This window comes from Phocoena phocoena, chromosome 3 (assembly GCF_963924675.1).
Source record: "Phocoena phocoena chromosome 3, mPhoPho1.1, whole genome shotgun sequence".
In the NCBI taxonomy this organism is placed as follows: domain Eukaryota; kingdom Metazoa; phylum Chordata; class Mammalia; order Artiodactyla; family Phocoenidae; genus Phocoena; species Phocoena phocoena.
The window spans coordinates 13,790,103-13,813,344 of NC_089221.1; the positions used below are offsets into that span (position 1 = coordinate 13,790,103).

Below are 23,242 nucleotides of genomic sequence, written 5' to 3' on the forward strand. Positions count from 1 at the left end.
TCTATAATGAAATGTGAATAAAAGTTACCAACTGGTAACTCTAAATAGTTTTCTTACATGTGCCCAAGTAGCTTTAGCTAGGTATATTACCAATTGTGAAAAACAGATCTTCAAAAGGGCCATGATATATATAAGAATTTATCTGCATTTAAAAAAAAATTATTTAGATTTGAAACTTAGGAAAAGAAAACTGCATGTTGAACAGTATGAGATTTCTGCAAAAGAAGCATTCTTCAATGTTGACTATAATTGATACAGAAAGAAGAAACTTTGATCAGATCCTCGTCCTAGTATATCGCAGGTTATTTTTGAATACCATACTGAAATACCGGATCTGCGCTATAAACACTGCACTGATTCTTTTAGAAAATAAAATCCAGCAGGGGTGATCCAGATCACTGCCTCTCAAAACCCCTGGCTTCGCCAGCATGTTTAGGAGCTCTGGGGACAGTTTCTCCTACCTATTATACCGTTGACACTGAGGGGATTTCAATTTTCAATCCCTTCTTTTCGTGTAGTAAATGCTCCCCGAAATTGCTTTAAGAAAAATTGCTTCCCTCTGTCGCATGGCTCTGTGGCTAAAGTACCGATTCTGTTACTGCTGGATCTTCTGATGATTCTATTTCTCAAATTCAAGTGCAAGCATGCAGAACAGAAGAGGTACACACACACACACACACACAGGAAACAAGCAGCAACCAAAAGTACCTCTCAGGGCGCTTTTGAAATAATGAGATAAAGTATGAGATGGTTGCTCACGCCGTTCTGCTTTTGAAAGCTTCACGTGGCATCCCTGGTGTCCCCTAAAGATGCCAGGCAGGATGAGCTGCATAGCAGCAAGGCTCACTCTTACTTTCTTACATAAAATTGCCCCGCAAACCTAAATTGTCACAAAATGGATTTTTAAGAAAACCACTAGAATGGGGTTAAATATAGTCCAAACCACAAATGTCAGAAAGCAAACTGTGAAAAAGATCTGGAGGATACACATCAAAATGTTGAGAGGGGACATTTCTGCAAAGGAAGTGACATAACGAAAGGGCAGTGTGAGGGAAATCGCCTTTTTAAAAACTTTACATATTTCACAGTTGTAAACGCAAAACGTTTTTTAATTTGAATAGGCATATATTTATACTGTGCGGACGATTAAGAAAATCTTTAAAAAAAACAAAAGTAATTCAAGTTTTTAAATTTTGTAGCCATGACCAGTTCCTTCCCTTACCATCCCAGGGAAGATACAGATATTTTCCCGACGTGGTTTTGGCACTAACTTGGAGTGTTAATGTGATTAGGTATAAGCACTGCTACCTCTGCTTCGGGAATCCCACTAACGTAACAGGGTTTTCGTTTTAGTCTGTTGCTCCTACAAAGAGACTAAACTCACCTCATGAGGTTCCACCAGACACTGACGAGACTTGGTAAACTGCCCCCACCTTCCAGAGGCAACGTAATCAAATGACCCCCCGTCCTTATGGCCGAGTCTTACTTAGCCCCTCATTTCTGTGAGTCATTCATCAACGTATTCCTCTCGTGGTCCAAGCTTCCCTTGAGCTACACGGCCGACGGAAGTGTTTTATGTGCAAAGTGTGGAGCTGAGACCCAGGTCCTGTGCCCGGAGCCTTCCGCCAGGCATTCGCTTTTCATTTCCAAGTTTGCTAATCTTTCTTTGTCCACTGTGCAAATCTTCTTAGGGAGCCAATGCAGGCCTGCTGTGATTATTACTTCTCCCTAAGTTGCTGACCCTGGGCTACAACATCCTGGTGATTTAAATCCTTTATATTAGTTTTCCTGGTGCGCAATCATAGTCTGAATGCTATCTATGTAAATATTTAAAAGAGCTCCACAAACATAATACAAAGTTATATCTCTTTGTACTTCCATTTCCTCAAGACGTCTCCCTCTTACAGCTCTCCGTTCATCTCTTGACCACCACCCTCTCACCTTTAACACCCTTCTCCTAACCCTCTTGAACTCATTTTCACTTTATTCATCTCTCGTGGAACAGAGTTACTTTACCTTTTAGGAAATACAGCCTGTTTATATAGACAAGGTGAAACTTGTTCATCAAACCCGCACACATTTACCATTCCATCATCTAGAAATCTGTCCAACGTGGTGGCCACTAGCCACATGTGACTGAGTTAAATTTAAATTAATTTAAATAAAATTAAATTTAAGATTCAGTTTCTCAGTCTCACTAACTACATTTCAAGTGCTCAACAGCTTAATGTAGCTAGTGTCCATGGTATTGGACAACACAGATATACAACATGTTCATCGTTGCAGAAAATTCTGTTGGACAGCCCTGATCTAGGTATTTGAACAATAATGGTACCTAGACCCTTGGGATAATTCAAACTTTAATAGTAAGAAGAAACTGGATCTTGGGAAAGCAGACAGAAAATGTTTTACATAAAAATAAATGAAAGCAACAAACAAATTTACTTTGCCTGGAAATAAGTAAATTTCCCCAAGTAAATAAATTTTCTACAAATCTTTACTTTTCTATTTAACAATCCAATAAAAATCTCTGCCTAAACATTACATACACTGGCTGGATTATAGCATATGTTTGGTTCTGCAATGGTCCTCTATGGATTCGCAGAATTCTTTTTTAAGAAGAACATTTACGAAGCTGTCAATTTGCTCCTCGTTTAGGTACAGACAAGTTTGAAAAGCTTGGATGAACAGGAATACGGGAATGTTTGCAACTACTTTAAAGCCCTCTGTATGGGGAGCCAATCTTACATCCTCCAATGGTGACATCGGGGCCATCTCCCCACTTGCCAAACATCTCTTCATCCATCAGCCTGCTTGGCTATCACTTCCCCCATGAAATCTGCCTGAAAATCTTCCCTCCCTGCATAAAACAGCCAGCATCAATCTCCCCCTGCTTTGTCCAACTACCATCTCCTGTGCATACGTCCATCACTCTGCACATCCAGCTGAATTCTAGTTATTTCCACGTCTGTCCTGCTCTCGTGGCTGGGAGCCCTTAGGGGGACCGGAAAGTGACCGACTCTCATTTGCATCCCCAGCACTTAGTACTGTGTTTAACACATACAAAGTTTATTGAACTGAGCTGAATACATAGGACTCAAAGTTGAAAAGCCTGCTTTTCACTCTAACTCTGACTCTGGTCTTGCAGTCAGGGGTACGTATCTGAGGTATAATCAATGTAATCTACTTTGTTACTGTCTACATTTAATTAGAAGACATTTTAATTAATTTGAAATGGTAGCAGGAGCTATTACCTGCTACGATCCAGTTGGCTGTTGGTAGCCTACATGTATTTGCTTTCTGACTATAATGGTTTCTCAATTTCTTGGGAAAAAAAAAATAAGATTTTTCTCTGGGTCCAAACAGGCTAATTAATGAGACTGCCAAATGAAATGAGCACTGTTGTTCAATCTGAATTCTTTAATATTTTTCAAAATATACATAAACTATTGTATGATGGGATTTTGATTTGATGAACAAAAAGACAATGAAAAGTATTGTCAGCATTTAAAACTTAGATAAAAATCCACTCTCCAAAGCTTATTCAGGAAAATGTCAATTGGTTTTTGTCCCTAAGGAACTTGGCTTTATAAAAAGGGCAAACACCCAAATTTCAAAAGGGAGGCCCAAAGACGTCATACATGGTCCAAAAGATCATTAGTTTATACGTATGTGCTCTTAAAACCAGAATTCTAATAATCTTGATTAAAAGACTGGCATTAACAACGAAAGTTTAAGATATAATAACTCAGCATTAAATGCAGGCTGTGGAATTCAAGAAAATGATTTCCTAACCAAGAAATACATGGCCCTTTTCAGTGCTGTAATAAAGTCAACTGGAATTTTTTTCCCTTCAGGTTGGATTGGGAGCCTAATGGCTCTTTTGCTTTCCATCTCTCCTTTTAATATCAGTGGAATACCACATTTTATAACTTTTATGTTGAAATCTAGAATAAACACTATTTCTGAATTTGCTGAGGGATTTGTAGAACAATTTTGTAATCCTTCTTAATTTAGAGCAATACCCCGGAGACTATATTTGTACAGAGATTTAGAATTTCCAAATGCTTACATACGCATTGTCACATTTAATGCAAATTGTTCATATACATGATTAGCTCAGTTATTCAGGAAACATCTGTTCAGCTTACATATTATTCGTGACATTTCCCTCCCTTCTTTTTTCGTTTCTGGCCTGAAATTTTATACATTTCTTTCTTATTAGTCTTATATTAGTAACAAGAGAGGAAAAAAGAAAAGGAGGTGAAATCCAAGCTGATCATATTTTTTAAATGTATAGAGTTCTTCTAGAAAAAATGAGATGATTAAAACTACTAGTTAAATTAAGGGTCTAGTGAGTAGAGGCATTAATGTAGGTGGTTTAAAGTATTTCAGTGTTCGTGACTTATTTAAATACTCTTAACCTACAACTTCCAGTTAACAGCATAATTATTTTAGAATAGTTATTTCCTGTACGCCTGTGTGCCAGGGATGCTTATTCCCATGTTTATAGGTGAGAGAGAGGAATATGGAGAGACGAAGTTGATCTATCCGAGCAGAGGCCAGCGTTACAAACCGAGGCACCTGATCCCAGGTTGGGAATCCTTTCCCTGAAATCAGTGGCTCTCAAGCTTCATCGCACCTTGGCGAGCTTGTGAACACAGACTGCTGGGGAGGGGGGGCACCCGTGAGTTTCTGATTCGGCAGATCTAGGGTGGGTCCTGAGAATGTGCATTTCTCAAAAACAGCACTGCAGGTGCTGCTGCCATGGGTGGTCCATGGACCATTCTTTGCAAACCACGGCTGCCTCCCTCGGCTCTTTTTACGTCCTTTAAGCTGTAAACCACAACAGAGCAGGGAATCTCCTGGATACGGTGCTGCCTCTCTCCATCCCCATCTCCTATTGCCAACTGGTCACCATCACAACGCCTGTGGCACTTCACACACACTGGGTAGACGCTGCATGAATGAATCAACCTCCATTTTCTCATGGTATAAGGGAAACAAGAGATTGGTTAAGTGCGACACGTACGGAACCTTTTCGTACGGTCTATTTAAGGTAAAATATTCTATCCTTTATTTCTCTTCTAAGCCACTGAATTTAATAAGGGAAACAAAGAGGCACAGGACAGCAAGGAAAACTGTCCCCAAGTCCTTACCCTTCCAAGGGGCCCTTTATGCCCTCGGGAGTCACCACACCACCATGTAAGACCTCCAGGTTATCAGTGCTCTCCCCAGATGTACAATATCGCCATTGGCACTAGTCAGTGCTTTCCCAGCTTTGTGAGGGGGATCTATTTGCTCCTATCCCTTAGAAATAAATGACTATCCTTCCATTGCCCACTCCAAATAATTTCTTCAACTCCACCTTCTTTGTGTTGCAAAATAGATCACTTTAAGCGGGCATTATCCTGTTCGTTTTTTCGGACTACTTGAGAATAGAGATGCTATGCTTTTTGAGAAAAGTGGCGAGATTGTGACGCCCCAGACAGTCAGTGAGCTGGATAACCAAGATCACGTGAACCACAACATTCTGTGTTAGATCCAACTGATGAAAACGTAAGAGCTGCAAGAAATGGATTACTGACAGTTTGTTAACGTTGAAGGTCATGATCTTACCTATGCACACTAGATCCATAAAACCATACATTCCATAGCAGATTTGAAAAAGGATGTCCTTCCTCTGCCACACTGCATAGGGGCTGAAGGCTGACCAGAGGAGCCAGGTCACACTCGCTATTAAGAACAGGGATCCTAGGATTACAGCAATCATCTGAACTTTCTCAACCAGTGTTATAGAAATGCTTTGCCACTAAAAGAAAAACAGAGGCAGGTAAGAAAAAGGTGCTGTGTATAATTGAAAAATAAAATTAAAAAAAAAAAAAACATTTTCAGCCCCATGTTTCTCTTCATGCTAGACCCTTTTCAATCTGATCGGCCCCCAAACGAATTTTTCCATTTCATCCAGGCTATAAAAAATAGACAAGCAGATAAAGATTAATGAATGGCCTCTACTTCATTATTTTCAGTAATTCACCATTCTACAAGTTTAATCTAGTTTTATTCCAGACAACCACACTGAGTGTGAATGGCTGAGGAATGTCAAGTACCTGGGAATCACATTATCATCTTCCACATGTGCATGAAATTAAATACACTCTGAAGAAATATGATGAGGACTCTTCCATGTGGAAATTTATTTTGCTCTTAACACATTTGCCTACTGCAAAACAAAGGGAATTATCTCTTTTTTTATGAAAAAAATGTAAAAAGCAAATAAATAAGCGATATAAGAACATCCGTGAAAAAGTCATTTAACACACCGAAATAATTACAAGGGAACTAGAAAATTGTATGTTATCTGTTACTGGTACATTTCACATGCTCAGATATTACTGGCCATTCATTATCTAATGAGTAATCCATGAAGCCATTCTTGTCAAGATTTAGAATTTGTACTTGAAGGAGTATCTTTGAAACTCACCAACTGTGTAAGCACACACCATTCAATGGAGAAAGTAATTTGGTGTCTGAAGCATCAACGTTTGAGAGGGTTTATAGTATAAATGATGAAAAATCTTTCAAGGGTGTTATCGACTTGAGAGAATTTATTAGTCATGTTCTCACTTTTGCATCGCTGAGACAGGAACAAAACTAGAATTTCTGTTATAGTCTGCCAGTAAACAATGAAACTCAAAACAACCTGCACAATCTCCCTGTGTGTGAGAGTTACGGCTGCTGCAACATGTGGCTTGTCAGCAGAATCCCTAAACAGTTTAAATAACCTTGAAAAAAACAAACTTGAACAGCCAGCATCCATTGGGTGAATCTGATATTTCCTTAACCTCTTTACTTACCTGGAGTCTGAATATGTGCATCCCCAGATAGGGGTCTATCACTACTCATAAATTCCCCCTCTCCCTCACTGCCTCTGTCTCTCAGCATAAATAATTAGCATATAATGATTTTAAATATGCTTTGAGCCTTGCATATTCTTAGATGCAAGGTTCTAAATTCTATACTTGTTAAAGATTAAATATCAAAATGCATTTGAAATATTTCATTCTCTCAGGTCATTTACTTCACGTTTCTCTTAAAAAAAAAACAGAACCAAATGACAAAGGTTGTAGATTCTATAAGAAAGGTATTTCTCACGATTTTAATACTAAGATTCATTGATTGAAAAGTGGTTCTTGCTTTTGCATGAATAACTGCACTAGTCAATATTATTTTATCATTACAAATGAATCAATGTTGTATTTCAAGCACGTATTTGAAGTTTTTTTTTTTTTACTAGCATCCTGACATAATTTTAAACACATTAATTTCAAATGACTAGGCATTTGAATTTTAAACCATTTTCAATTTGGTGTCACAAGTGTGAAGTGTCAATGTCTATGGTCTTGTTTAGCTCTGATGCTCATTAAAATCTGCATTAAATACAACAACACGGTAAATGATATAGAAAACTACTTCCAACTAATATCCGTCCTAGATGGATGCTATCGTGTCTGTATGCACTACGTTAGCCTTTGTCAATTTATTAATCACATCAAATAGATGAAAACAAATCATCGTTTTAAATCCATGAGGCAAAGGTGTCCAACTTGTGTGCGTGTGTGTGTGTTTGATTTTCCCATGATGTGCTACATGTTTCAAAATACATATGCCTGAAACACAGAAGTCGGGTAATCAAAAACGAGTGAAGAGGATTCACCAAGAATGCGTTTTACATACTGAAATCTATTTTTCTTTTGCCAGGAATCCTTTATGTTCCAGATTCATTATGTGATTTTAGTGGAGTTAAATTTGGACAGCTCAATATTGTATAATTAATTATATTTAGCTTCAGTTAGGCTTATTCATTAATTAGTTGATCCAGGCTGCCTGCATGCCAATTCAGCAACAACATGGTGGACCCTAGTAGGCACTCGGATTTGGGCGAACTGGTGGGTATAGTTTTATGGTGCTGTGGCGTGTCCTGGGACAAGGAAACTGGTGGCTTTGGTCTCAGAGTCAGCATGACTGCCAGGACCCAGAGGCCACGCTCAGGTGGCAGGCTTCCCACACATGAGGCTCAGCTGCTCCTTGACAAGGAAGGTGAATGAGCAAAGGGGCAGACTTACTAGGAATAAGAAACATATGATATGGCTTATATGTGGAATCCAAAATAAAAATTGATACAAATGAACTTATATACAAAGCAGAAATAGACCCACGGACAGAAAACAAACATGGTTAGCAAAGAGGAAAGGTGGGGGGAGGGATAAATTAGGATGTTGGGATTAAAATATACACACACTACTATATATAAAATAGATACGTGGGCTTCCCTGGTGGCGCAGTGGTTGAGGGTCCGCCTGCCGATGCAGGGGACACGGGTTCGTGCCCCGGTCCGGGAAGATCCCACATGTCGCAGGGAGGTTAGGCCCGTGAGCCATGGTCGCTAGGCCTGCGCGTCCGGAGCCTGTGCTCCGCAACGGGAGAGGCCACGACAGTGAGAGGCCCACGTACCGCAAATAAAAAATTAAAAATAAAAATAAAATAGATACGCAACAAGGACCTACTGTATAGCACAGGGAACTCTACTCAGTATTTTGTAATAACCTATAAGGGAAAAGAGTCTGAAAAAGAGTACATATAATATATAACTGAATCACTTTGCTGTATACCTGAAACTAACTCAACATTGTAAATCAACTATACTTCAATAAAAAAAGAAAGAAACATCAATGCTTCACACTTGTTTGGTGTTACCAAATTTAAAATGGTTTAAACTTCAAATGCCGGGTCGTTTGAAATTAATGTGTTTAAAATTATGTCAGAAAGCTAGGAAAAAAAGAACAACTCTTGATTGCAATACACTGGGAGGCTCAATTATTTACTATTATCATAGAAATTATTTTTTGTTGTGGATATAAGAAGTAATTTGGGATTTTTGAAGTTTACTTTTAAAGAAGGATAAACTGTTTAAAATCTATAATGAGCCCCTTAAAATTTTGGTTTTATGTCACTTCGCTAATAATGCAGATGTGCAAACGTGTCTGAAAGTGCATGGATACTCTTCACATACTGATGAACCCTAAAATTAATACCATTTCACTGAATAGCTAATGAGGACAAACTGTTATGGAAACAAAGTTTATTAAACCAATTATGAACTTAGGGATTTCCCTTTGAACACTGATAACACCTTGATAATTTCTTTGCTCACTATACACTGCTCTCTTATTTTTACCACTATGTGCGAAAAGTGGGATAGCTCACATTCTTCCCCTAGGAAAAATAATGCTGCTTTCCTACCACTAGGAAACAGCCACCTAGCGTCCTTGCCCTGGAAGACACACATCATCTACCAGGCTCAGCCTAAAGGAGCTGTGTTAATGCACCATTTGCTTGGACAATATAAACAGAAGAGGAGCGTCTTGGGTCTTCTCTCTCTACCCCAATGGTATGCAAGGCCTGAATTTCAGTTTGTAAAGCACTTCTGAATCTTGAACAAAATCTGTCAACTGCTGGGCACACGTCTCTCCTCTAAAACTTGATGTATAAGTATTATATATATATTTCTTTCACTTAAATTTCTTCCCATATTTGGAAAGTAATATAACAATAACCAGATTGGCTTAGAGCCAATAATTGCTATTATTTTCTTTCTTTCCATAATATGTGAGTGTGTGTGACTCTTTTATAGCCCTGAAAAGCTGTTCACTTCTACACAACTATCGAACCTATTGTTTCTAGCAAAAATGGGCCCACTTGGCTCCTCTTCGGGAAGTTCATTCTAATTCTGTGTACTAGAAGAAGTAATTGAATATGCACAGCCTGTATTTATCCAGGGCTAATATGTGCCAGGCACTTTTCTAAGTCCTACATACTGATTCAATTCATTCAATTCCCACAACAACCTTAGGAGGGAGGTACTATTATAATCCCATTTTACAGATAGGGAAACAAGCAGAGATAAGTTAAACAATTTGCCCAAGGTTAAACACCTAGTGAGGACTGGAGTTGAGATATGAACACAGAGAAGTCTGACTTCTAGGCTCAAGCTCTTCACCCTTATACTATTCTGTGTAATGATTCCGCTGAGCTCTGATAACAATTAATTGCATACCCCGCATCAATCCAGTGCCATGGCAATGTCCTGATAAAAGCTTCAAGCCTGTCTTCTCCGGTCTACCGAGATAGCTTTCTGGCTGGATGTCCAGCTGTGAGTCATCCGCTGATCCTCCATGTAGCTCCCCAGTCTACATTCCTAATGAAAGAAAAGCTGCCCCTGCTGGGCTGGACTCCACGCTCCATCAAGGAGGCTAAATATTTGGTTCAGCACATATTCCCAGTGCCTGGCACATGACTGCTGCAGGAAGGATGAAGAAAAGGGATGTAGGAATATTACAACGATGAGAGGAAAGAAGAGAAGAAGAAAGTTGGAAGGATGAAGGGAAAGAAAGAAGGAAGGAAGGAAGGAAAGAAGGAAGAAAGGAAAAAAGGAAGGGAAGAAAAAAGGAAGGGAGGAAAAAAGGAAGGGAGGAAAAAAGGAAGGGAGGAAAAAAGGAAGGGAGGAAAAAAGGAAGGGAGGGAGGAGAGACAGAGGCACACTCCTCAATTCAGCTTCATCCGATTCTTTGTATTCCCCCAAATGCCGGGTACTTTGGTCCCTCTCTGCCTTTGAGCATGTATCTCACCTGATGAAATCTCTCATCCATCCATAACTGGCTATGATGCCAGCTCTTCTAAAAAGCTGTCCCCCTCCTGCCCCTCCTTTTCTAAGCAGAAATCCTCCTTCGGGACCCCACAATCCACTACGTATACTTTTGCTTAGTGTGTATTTCTTTCACTGGAATCCCGGATAGCTGTTTCTGTCCCTGTTGTCCACGGACTGCATACCATGATAGCAGAAGCTGAGTCTCACCTCCCCTTATGTTCACCAAACAGCTGAACACACCTACCTAGTCAATGCTTTAAATACACCAGAGGCTGATTTTAGTTTCCAGCACCTATCTGATTGCCAGATGAACGTTCTCTCCACATCCATTCTATCACTGCCTACAAGATAAAGTTCAGCTCTGGCTGAGCCACCAGTGAGTAGAGAAGTGAGAAGTTAAACTCAGATCTGTTTCCAAAGCCTAAGTTCTTTCTAATGTGTCCTTCTCTCTGCATAACGTCTGCCCTTCACACCTTCTCTCTGCCTACTTAAACGGACACATTTTACATCTAAAAGCAAAACTAAAAAGCACACAGTTACACCCATCTAAAAGGTAGCTGTAGGGGTGAAAAAAAAGTCAACAAATGCAAAACGCAGCTCCGCAGAGTATCGACTAAATCTGACCTATAACTTCCCAACTGGCATCCTCACATACTTCTTGAGTCTGAAAGCTGCAGTTTATTAAATGAGTATTAACATAAAGATAACACTCTCAAGGAGTTATACTTCTTCAATTTTAGTGAAGTTTGGAGGGAATTAAATAAACTCATATTGGAAATTATTTAATATTCTCTTTATATATGACTATTCAGAGATGCACCAAGTAAGGTCCCTCAGCCCTGGAAAGATACAACGTGTGTGGCCCCAAATTGGGCATCACTGTGCGCGAGGGTCCACGTTGGTGTGGTACCCTTCCTGTGAAACTGGATAAGTACCCCAATAATTACCACAGGCTGCTCTGAAACCATGCCACTAATTGTTGCCCTTACCAATGAAATTATATCCCAGGTTTACTACTGCCTTCAGACAAAAAAGGATAGAAGACAAAGCTCGGAATTTTCTTTAAAGAAACGATGGGAGTCCAAGCCATGACAAGACCGAGTCTTCCCCTTGTATAAATCACTTCTAGCCAGTAAGATAAGAACCAGGGAAAGGAGTGCACTCCATCAGGCCTCCAGGAAGCTATTTAGAAAGATGCTCCTGTCATTCCATTGTCTGAAAGAGTTGATGCAGCTTCTCAATTTAGAATCAGTTTCCTCCCTGAAAATAACACGTGCTCAGAGGGAACGAGGCTGAACTCAGAGAAAGCAGATCTTTCAGTATGCATTAAATCACTCAGTCTGAAGCACTGTTTCATCTTTGTTTTTACAAGGTAGGCCAGATTTGAATCTCAGCTAATAGATTTGTAGTACAATGACTTATAGCACGCAGTGTGACAGGTGGGATAACTTACTAATGTCACAGGAGAGAACACCTCCTCTTATGAAGTGTCCTCTTCAGAAAAATGAATTTAGCTGAGACCTATTTTCAGTCATCTTTAGATGGTGTTTAAATTGAACCACTAAAGTTGGGATTTGAAATGCTGGCAGAAAACATCTCAACGTGTAATCAATTTGACATGCGGATAAGACATTCAGTTAATTATATGCCCATTCTTTGTAGAGTTGTATTTATAGGCTGCATATTAAAAATGATTTCATGGTTTAATATGCGTCTTCTCTGCGAGAAAAGCATTTTCATAAACTTATCAGACATGAGGTAAAAGTCAGACAAAAGAAATTTACTTTGTCTGAGAAAGGTGAAATCTAAACAACCTAGAGAAAACAATTAGGGAAACATGAAACTGCTTCTTTCAAATGTTAATAAAACTGATAAAACTAGCAGGACTAACCAAGAAATGAAAGAGAAGATATGATGATGGATCCTACAGGTGAAAAGAGAAGTAAAAGGATATTATAAACAGCTTTATGCTAATGAATTCAGTTATACAGATGAAACAGACAAGTCCTCTGAAAAACACAACTTATCCAAACTGACGCAAGAAGAAACAGAACGTATAGAAATAGAATAACGCTATACAAAATAAATGGAATTTTTAATCCAAAGCTTTCCACAAACAAATGAACAAACACCTCCAGGGCCAGATGGTTTCACTGGAGAATTTTATCAAACATTTAGAAAGCACAATGTCAATTTAACATATATACTCTTTCAGAAAATAAAGGAGGACAGAATATTTCCCAACTCATTTTACGAGGTCAGCATAAACCAGATACCAAAACCTGACAAAAACATGACAAGAAAAAATAATTTCGGACCATATTCCTTATAAGCATAGGTGAAGAAAAATACCCTCTACAAAATATTAGCAAATCAAATCCATCAATACATAAAAATAAGAATGCAGCACGAGTGAGTGGAGTTTATCCTAGGAATGTAAGGTCAATATAACATTCAAATATCAGTCAATGTCTAAAAAAAAACGGGAATAAAGACGCAGACCTACCAGAGAATGGACTTGAGGACACGGGGAGGGGGAGGGGTAAGCTGGGACGAAGTGAGAGAGTGGCATGGACATATATACACTACCAAATGTAAAATAGATAGCTAGTGGGAAGCAGCCGCATAGCACAGGGAGATCAGCTCGGTGCTTTGTGACCACCTAGAGGGGTGGGATAGGGAGGGTGGGAGGGAGATGCAAGAGGGAGGGGATATGGCAATATATGTATATGTATAGGTGATTCACTTTGTTATGAAGCAGAAACTAACAAGCGCACCATTGTAAAGCAATTCTACTCTGATAAAGATGTTAAAAAAAAAAAAAGATAACTCATGAGAACCTACTGTATAGCACAGGGAACTCTACTCAGTGCTCTGTGGTGAACTAAATGGGAAGGAAATCTAAAAAAGAGGGGATATATGTATACGTAAAACTGATTCACTTTGCTGTACAGCAGAGACTAACACAACGTTGTAAAGCAACTGCGCTCCACTAAAAACTAATTAAAAAAAAAATCAATCCATGTAATTGATCATAAACTAAAAACTAAAAGAGAAAAAGTCTTTGGAAATAGGAGGCTGAGTCCCAAAGACTATCCTGTCTGGCTGTCTCCAGATGCCCAGGAAGATAGCAGATCAAAGGAGTAGAAGGTGTGACCTTTTCTCATAAGGGACGAGTATCCTTAGTTTGGAAGGTTTCACCTCACTGAGAAAAATCTCTCAAGTGACTGAATCAACAGGAGCAACAGCTTTTTGAACTAACAAGCATTATTTTAGCAACTATAGGGTATGGAGTCTACACGAGGACACCATAATTCTGGATCTCACTTAAGAAAAAGCATATTTATTCCTCCAGTTTTTTCTCCTAATTCTTTCAAAACCATCCATATCTCATTTCTCAATGTAATCTCTTTGTTTTGATTGCTACAGACTTCCATACTTTTCAAGGGCACGTTGATCCAGATTCAACAGTCTAAATGTTGAAATAAAAATACACTTTAGCTCTTCAGTGTTCAAGAGTTTATACTGCACTTTCCCTGTCTGTGTTAATTCTTTCTTGCAAAAGCAGGTGCTATCCATTATTTCAAATCAGGGAAATTTGCCCCAAGTGTCAACTGTCTAATATAGTTAATCGCAGTAACCAGATTTTGTCCCATATGAATTAAAAGTGTATGTCTGCATGTAACGCATTTTTGTTTCTATATTCTTCTCAGTATTTGGTATTAATGATGTTTGAACGCAAGCTCCCCAGGGGATCTCTGAGTAATTAGTAGGTGGTCATAATCGTATTTATTCGTTCTCTCCACAAGGAGTTGAAAGCTACCTTTGCTAAAGGAGCTTATTAAAACTCTCAATGGGCTGTTAACTGTTTTCAGCCTTGTTTTTGGAACAGAATTTTCATGGAAAGCAACCACCTTCCCATTTGAAATACTCAGTTCATGCAGACTGATAAAAGAAATGTTCACATATTGAGGTATGGGGAAACCATTCTGGCTTATACGTGAGTTAACATGAATTTTATGCTAACTAAAACATCCTGTTTGCGGCCCATCAAACATACATTGTACACCTGCTTTAATTATTAAAGAAAAGGGTGCATTGACCAGAAGTAAAAAAGAATGTCCAGGTTAAAAATAAAGTTTAAATGCCTCCCTTCCCGGATGCCAATGCCGGTACTTCTTTGATAATAAGACTGTCTTCCCAGGTGCCAAGGCCACACTGTCTGGGTGTGTATATGCTGGTCTGTTTTTCTTGAAACCTTGAAGGAATGTATCCCTGACTTGTTTCATGTTTTTTCTTCTGACAAGATACAAAACTGTGCTGAAAACCATGCTTCTCTGGAACAGTTCCTTGGAGTTATATGAGAGGGTGTCTCCTGGGATATAGTCCTCAGTTTGTCTCAAATAAACTCTTTTCTATTCTTATTATAGATTGTTTATTTATTATTTTCATCGACAAGACCAAACACTGTATATTCTCCTGGTGGGCGGAAGAGCACCCTTGGTAATTAAGGACCATAGCATGAGTCAAGGTCACCTCTTCTGTGTAATTTACGCAGAGTCTTTACATAGTGGTTTTCCTTGGCTATGGGGAGGCAGTGAAATGTGCTGGTTCAAACAGAGAGCTGTGAATTGGCTCTTTGACCAAGTGAGTTATTCTTCTCATAAGGACCTCAGCGTTCTTCACTATAAAGTGACATCTGACATAGCTGTCTCAGAATAATTGTGTACTGACACCTCCATACCTAGCTCTCCTTCCTTAACTGGGTTCTAGACTCTGAACCAGTGGCTGTAAGACAGGGAAGCTGGTGAATCAGTAACAGGGAGGACAGAGCCCATCAAGCTGAGCATTGAACGTGCAGTGTCTACTGCATGAAACTGGGCTTTGCCTCGGTTCTTGGTTAGAGAAGTCTCACTGTGGGATGACACCACCAATGCAAAGGTGCACGGAATTCTGCCGCCTTTAAATCTCTGACATGTATGTGTTGTTCACTCAACATATACTTACTTACTGGCAGCCTGCTACGTGCCAGGCCCTACAGAAGGCAGTAGACTGAGGAAAAAGCCTTTTTCTCATGGGATCACTCACAAATAGAAAAAGAAATACATAAGGCTTCCAGGACAAGCGAGCTGAGTTTAAAAGTTTAGGTTAAAAAAAAGGGCTCGGTGGAAAGAAAGTATGCTGACGATTTGGCAGAGAGATGGGAAGGGCAGGCAAAAAGAAGCATGTGCAAAGGAGCTAGTAGATTTCGGAAAGAGTGAGATTTTTATCGTCACTGCAGAGTAGAACTCATGTTGGCAAGCGGTGCAGGCCAGCTCACGAGGGGCTTCCAGGTTTGGCTATGGAGTTGCACTGTGCCCCGTCAGGCAACGGCTATTAGACAATCACAAGAAAGAGCGAGGTCTGAAGGTGACAGGACGCTTCCTAGTCCCGTCACACCTACCACCGTGCCTCGGTACATAGCCGGTGCTCAGGCAGCTATAATTATCATTCCAAAGGCAAAAGAGCCTTAATTGAAAACTTCTCTGAGACAGGGAAACCTTGAGCCCTCCACGTTTAGATGTTTCTAGATGAAGTCTGATGGAGAACCACCACCAGTGTGGCTGGGGAACGGCTGCCCCACCCAGCTCCCAGATACACCTCAAACCGTGACCCATTTCCTGACATCCTGCCACGGTTAACACAACACTTTGCTTAAGTGCAAAAAGTCCTTTCCACTGACATAAGAAACTATAAATTCCTTAAGCAAGATTTGGCAACTCATTAATCGCCAGTAAGGGGGAGGTGAGTGGTGGGAAGAATAGCTATGATATCTTCTCATATCTTATTCTTTACTCTGAGCACTATTTTGAACAAAACAAACAGACGAATGCTTCCTACTAGTTCCTGGAATTCCTCACTGTCTCGTAGTTTTCCCATCATAAAGGTTTTATAGGAATAATAAAGAAGAAGCTTTTCCTCACTAAACAGAGCTTCCCTTTGCTTAAACTTGAGGTCATTTGTTCACATTTGAATTGAGAACCTACTATTTGCCAGGCCAGGCGGAAGTACAGGATGGGACACTACTGTGAGATATGTCAGCCCCTGTTCTGGATACCTGAGCGTCGAGACACATGACAGGTGCCCGCAGGGGATCTCCCAGCAACCACATCTGTGCACACAGCGTTCTCCAAGTGCAGAGCATAGGTACCCTTCATAATAGGGAGCCACAGAAGCATAAAGAAGGAGGTAAGGTGCTCTGGGGTTTGGAAGCATCAGTAGAGGTGCGTTAGGCAGAAAAGAACGTGCCAGACAGAAGACCAAGCGGCTCTCACTCTTTGGCTACAGGTTTTGCTTTAATTTCATTTTATCTTTCACGCATCTTTTCTAATAGATTTGAGTTCAATTCCCACACCTAGTTTTGCAAGCCAATAGCAGTCAAATAGTGAGTTCTTAGACCATTAACGTAAATATTCCAGTGTAAGACCTGGTTTCCACCTCAAATAGCCCATAATCTACTTGAGTGATGAGACCACTACATGGGAAACAGAGGGGGATCAAATAATGCAGCATGCAGTTAAGCCATAAACCATGCAGAAGAGACTGTGAGTTTCATAATGGGAGTTTGGTGGGCAGACATCGATACAAACTCAAGCAATCCAGAATGGCTTCCTGGAGGAGACTGGCCTGACTATGAATGGCGGGGAGAACATGGAGATGTACAAGTCTGAGATTAAGACCTTCCAGGCAGGAGCGACCTAAGCAAGGCTCCAAGGTGGGGAAATGAACAAGGGATGTTTCTGTGGTGCCCAGTTTAAAGTAAGGCCTGTGTCTGCAGAACCCCCGAGGAACCATTTGAGAAGTGATAAGTGACAGATAGAGAACGATCTGATAGATACAGAACATCCAGCAATATGACTAACTGTCTCCCTATTAAGTCACGCTGATACGTGATTATCTGTTTACACGCCTGCTTCTCTGACCTCACTGTGAGCTCTGTGCAGGCAGGGATGGGACCTTATGGATGTCTGACTGAGTCCTTGTTACTTGGTGCAGTGCCTGGCACATCAACAGAACTCACATTGGGTCAGTGAAGGAGACTTAGTTTTGCTTTACCTCTTTATGTGAGTGATTTGTTTTGACAGCATGAAAGGACCCCAAAGTCACTGTAACTTTCTAGTCTAGTTCTCAACCAGGCCCAAAATGTCGTTAGTGCCAAGGTCAAGAAACCCTAGTCTATCACACGTAAGACTAAAATAGATGCTGTGTTTGGACTGTGGCTGTTTTAGCTGTACTCTCTTCTGAACTTAAAGCACGCTTATCTTTAAAAAAAAATGAGGGGGAAAGAGCCTGATTCTTTTCAAGATAATTGCACTTAATTTCCTGGGAAACCTAACAGCAGTGATGTCCAAGATGTGTCACGGGTCATTTCATCAGCCAGCAAACTGCATTACATGGTGACTCAGCCAGAAAATGCATGAGAAACAGTGCAGGGAGGATAATGTCAGATGGTGACTAATAGGCTGATATGTTCAAGGTGCCTAATTAAAAACAAATTCAAATTCCTTGTGATCCTGCATGAAATAAGCTACAGCTATATAGTCACACAGGACGCTAATTGTTGAAATGAATGATGGATGATTCAATGAAGCATTGATGAAGGAAAAGCACGTAGCTTAAGGGAAGATTTCTTTATAACATGGGACAGATAGATAGGGATGCATGGAAAGAAACGAGGGAGGGGAGGGATCGAGGGAGGAAGGAAGGATAGATGGGTGGATGGATGGGTGATAGGCAGATAAATGGACGGATGGATAAATGGAGAGATGGACAGACAGACTGAGCGACCCTCATCCAAGGCCACAGCCAAGGTCACTGTAACATCAATAACTGTATGGTCATCCTGCAGTGTGTCTCCATTCACTGAAATAACCCAGATTAGTAAAAGCAGCTGGCCTTTTCTGGTTTTGATTAGGAATTGGAAGAAAGCTATTCAAACATGTTAGGCTAATTCTAATATTTTGACACCAAACAGCTTCTGGATTAGGCAAATCAGAGAGGGAAACTACCTTACAGACTAAATGATTGTGCTGTTCTAGAGAACGGATAGCTCTTCAGATAGGAGAGAAAAGCAAAATCAGTCTGGTTCTGAGGCAGATGATGGGCACGGATGAAAAAAACAAATGTGTCTGCTGAGGAGGGACACCAGCCTATTCCAGATCTGAACATACACATCTGAAAACCTGTCCTCATCAAAACACATTTGGAAGGAGGCAGAGAGCTCTTCAGAGGCCCTTTATTTTACAGAAGAGAAAAGAGTGGTCCAAGTAGAGAAGTAAGCTGCTGGGCAAGCCCACAAGCTGGCTGGCGGGACAGCAACACGACCCCTGGCATTGATCCAGCCATCCTGTTACTCTGCCAGGATGCCTCTGAGCTCATCCTGAAACCTCTCCCTGTCTCAAACTGGGTCATCTTCTCACTCCTATGGGCTAATGTACTATTCACTCTTAGTTCCTTCTTGCCAGCCCCCCGGAGACAGCCCATTACTTATGATAGTGGCAGAAACCACCTGCCCCATGACCCACAATGTCAGAGGCAGCTCGGGGAGGACCCTCGACCCTGGCCAGGGACCTGGTTGCAGGTCAGATGTTTCACAAAGCTGCTCCTGTACTTCTTCTTAGGAAATCTCTGTCTATCCTGAAAAACATTCCAAAACGATGCACATTACAGAAGGAATGAATATGCAATTATTCCTATGACAGCTGAACTAGCTTTTAAGCCATTTTACTTATAAACAGGATTTATCTGACAGGAGATGTGAAGGCGGCTTTTCTAGAGCTTTCCCTCCCCCAAGAAATGCTTAGAGTGAAAAAAATAAACTAAGTGGTTTAGAGAAAAGAGAAGGGCTTGAGGGAAGTGCTATTGATTTTTTTGGAAATTAGATTACCACATTATTGCTTTTTAGGAGGTTATATCCCTATTAAACAATAATTTATTCTTCAACAAACTTCTTTGACAAAAGTTTTGTAATTGGAAGCAGGAATGAATGACTGAAACTAAGCATGCTTTGCAAACTGTGAAATAAGGCAACCTGTATCCCCCAAATAATTAATAAATTATTAAATAGCTACAACAATATTAAATGTGCCTCCCCACTAAAAGAAATAAAGCCTAAATCTGGGCAAGTTAGAGCTAAGAGATTGGACAGGGACTGCAGGCACAGGGCTGCAGTGGTAGATGCAGAACTTGGAAGGCCCTGTCTTAACATCTATCAGGGAAGAGAAGGGGGACCTGCCGGTGGCAGAACTGTCCCTACGCAGGACAAGCTCCAGATGGAGAAAAGGAGGGGCACAGAAGATCAGATCTGTTCACTTCCATAAGCCCCAGCGGCCTGGGGCAGGGGAGGGAGGGTGAAGAGGGGGCTGCAAAGTGAGAGATTCGGAGTTGAAGTGGCCCAAGAGAGCAGGCAACACAAAACAAGGCCAATGTATTTCCTAGTAGCTGAGGCACATGAGAAAAGTGTGCTCTGGCCTGTGTTTCTCCTGCAGCTGCAGAAAAAGAACTCTGCATAAAGAGCTCTATGGAGAGAACGTTTGTATAGTGTGTGTAGTGTCTGTGTGTGTGTGTGTGTGTGTGTGTGTGTGTGTGTGTGTGTGTGTGTGTGTGTGCGCCTATGAAAAGGGAACATTGCCAGCCATTCCAGTAAACTGCCATTGTTGCCCACCATCAAGCCATCAGCCCCTGCAGTGGCATCCAATGGTGTGCCCGAGGGGAATGCAGAATGAAGGAAAACAGGAAATGATCTATATTCTGGATACTGGCCCTAGATAGTTAAGATGCGTATCTAAGAAACAATTTCAATGAGCCTAGACTCCTGCATCTCCCGTACATAGAAAATCACTATAATCATTTTTTTGTGATTAGCAGTACTTGTGATGTTTGACAGCATGTTTTTTTCAGCAAGAACTCCTATATACCCTGGCTCCTCCCTTACCTCTCTGGAACTGTCCCTCAGAGCTATCTGAAAGGCTGGCTCCTGGGCTATAGTCCTCAGTAAGGTCCCCAAATAACTTAACTCACAACTGGTATGTTGTGCGTTTTTCTCCAGTCACCACACACGTGTGTACGTGTGGGTGAGTGTGTGTGTGTGTGTTTATGACCACAACCTGTGTCCTCCTCCTGGCGTTGGTGATGGTTAACATCACAAGCCTCAGTGTGGTCCAGCCTCAATGAGAGTCCTAATTCTGCTATTTCCTACATAACCTTGAAAATTTGCTTGACCTTTCAGAGCCTCAGTTTCCTCATTTGCAAAACAGGATAATAATACCTACCTCACAGGACTGTTGTGAGCGTCACAGGAGACAATTTTCATAAAATGCTTAGCAGCATCCCTGGAACAGAAGTGCTCAGTGAACTGCATCTAGCTATTAACTGTAAAAATGACAGAGTTCCCAGAAATTCACCAGCTGAGCCCTGAGAGAAGGCAGGCCCAGGCATGTGTAATCCAACAGGCAAAAACAGCAATTGCCACTTTTTTTTTTCCAGGACCACTGGTATAACATACCATTGACGTTTCATTTAGGGAATACATTTTCTTCACAGATCTCTAAAACACTAGGCAAATTATATTCATATATTTTTATTAATTTAGAAAATTTATAATATCTGCAATTTTGAAGGTCTCCTTTAGAAGACAAAGAATATTGTTTAGGACACTAACTGAGACCGAGATCACAGAATTCAGTTTCCATACTTTTAAGACTGTTTTGCACACGTGAATCATTACATCCTGTCACTGGACTCAAAGGAGACCAGATGTAGTTGAAGGAAACCATATAGCCCAGCCATCTACTGCGCTTTTCCACTGCTTATATGTGGGCTACTAGTTGTGGGTGAAGACCAGTATTTTTCATATATGAATGCACAATTGTAATACAATAAAATAAAACTATATAATATTAAATAGATATTTATTTGAACTAGAGAATATTGGAGGTCAAAAAAAAAAAAAAAAAAAGCAGAAAGCCTACCTCAAGAAACAAGAAAAATCTCAAATAAACAACCTAGCCTGCCATCTAAAGGAATTAAAACAAGAAGAATAAACACAGCCCAAAGTCAGCTGAAAGAAAAGATATAATAAAGATCAGAGAGGAAATAAATAAAACAGAGGCCCCACAAACAATAGAGAAGATCAATGAAACCAAAAGTCACGTTTTTTGAAAAGATGAACAAAAGTGATAAGCCTTCAGTCAGGCTCATCAAGAAGAAGGGAGAGACGACCCAAATAAACAAAATAAGAAATGAAAGAGGAGAAATAACAACTAATACCACATAGATACAAAAAAATCTTAAAAAAATACTATGAACAGTTACATGCCAACAAATTGGACAACCTAGAAGAAATGTTCAAATTTCTAGAAACAAAAACCTGCTGGGACCAAATCAGGAGGAAATAAACAATTGGAAAACTGTTCACTAGTAGTGAAATTGAATTTGTAATAAAAATTACTCTCAGTAAAAATAAGCCCAGGACCAGATAGCTTCACAGGGGAATTATACAAAACATTTAAATAAGAGCTAATATCTATCCTTATCAAACTATTCCAATAACTTGAAGAGGATGGAACACTCCCAAATTCATCCTATGAGGTCACCATTACCTTGATACCACAACCAAAGACACAGACACTACATAAAAAGAAAATTACAGGCCATTATCTCTGATGAATATAGATGCAAAAATCCTCAGCAAAATCTTAGCAAACCAAATCCAACAGCATATAAAAAGGATAATACACCATGATCAAGTGGAATTTATTCCAGGGATGCCAGGATGGCTTGATATTTACAAATCAATTAATGTGATGTAGCACATTAACAAAAAGAAGGATAAAAATCACATGATCATCTCAATAGAAGCAGAAGAAAGCATTTGGCAAACTTCAACATCCATTCATAATAAAAACTCTCATCAAAGTTGGTATAGAGGGGGCTTCCCTGGTGGCGCAGTGGTTGAGAGTCCGCCTGCTGATGCAGGGGACACGGGTTCATGCCCCAGTCTGGGAAGATCCCACATGCCGCGGAGCGGCTGGGCCTGTGAGCCATGGCCGCTGAGCCTGCACGTCCGGAGCCTGTGCTCCGCAACGGGAGAGGCCACAACAGTGAGAGGTCCGCGTACCGCCAAAAAAAAAAACAACAACAAAAAGTTGGTACAGAGGGACCATATCTCAATACAATAAAGGCCACTTATGACAAACCCAAAGCTAACATCATACTCAGCAGTCTTTGCTCTAAAATCAAGAATAAGACAAGAATGCCAACTCTCATCATTTCTACATAATATAGTATTGGAAAGAGAAAGCAAGAAAAAAATCATGTTTAAAAATCTCACCAAGAAGAATAAAATACCTAGAATAAACTTAACCAAGGAGGTGAAAGACCTGTACTATGAAATCTATAAAACACTGATGAAGAAATTTGAATATGATACAAAGAAGTGGAAAGATATACTGTGTTCCTGTATTGGAAAAATTAATATTGTTAAAATGTCCATAC

The 23,242-nt window shown here is 40.3% G+C and overlaps 1 protein-coding gene across 1 annotated transcript in view; it reads right to left on the reverse strand.

The window, feature by feature from the left end:
• MARCHF11 (membrane associated ring-CH-type finger 11) overlaps window positions 1-23,242 on the reverse strand; it is a 118,693-nt gene that overhangs the window by 15,881 nt on the left and 79,570 nt on the right. The window contains exon 3 of the mRNA XM_065875134.1: window positions 5,620-5,812. Coding sequence (XP_065731206.1) covers window positions 5,620-5,812 — 193 coding nt within the window. The remainder of the gene's footprint in view (window positions 1-5,619; window positions 5,813-23,242) is intronic.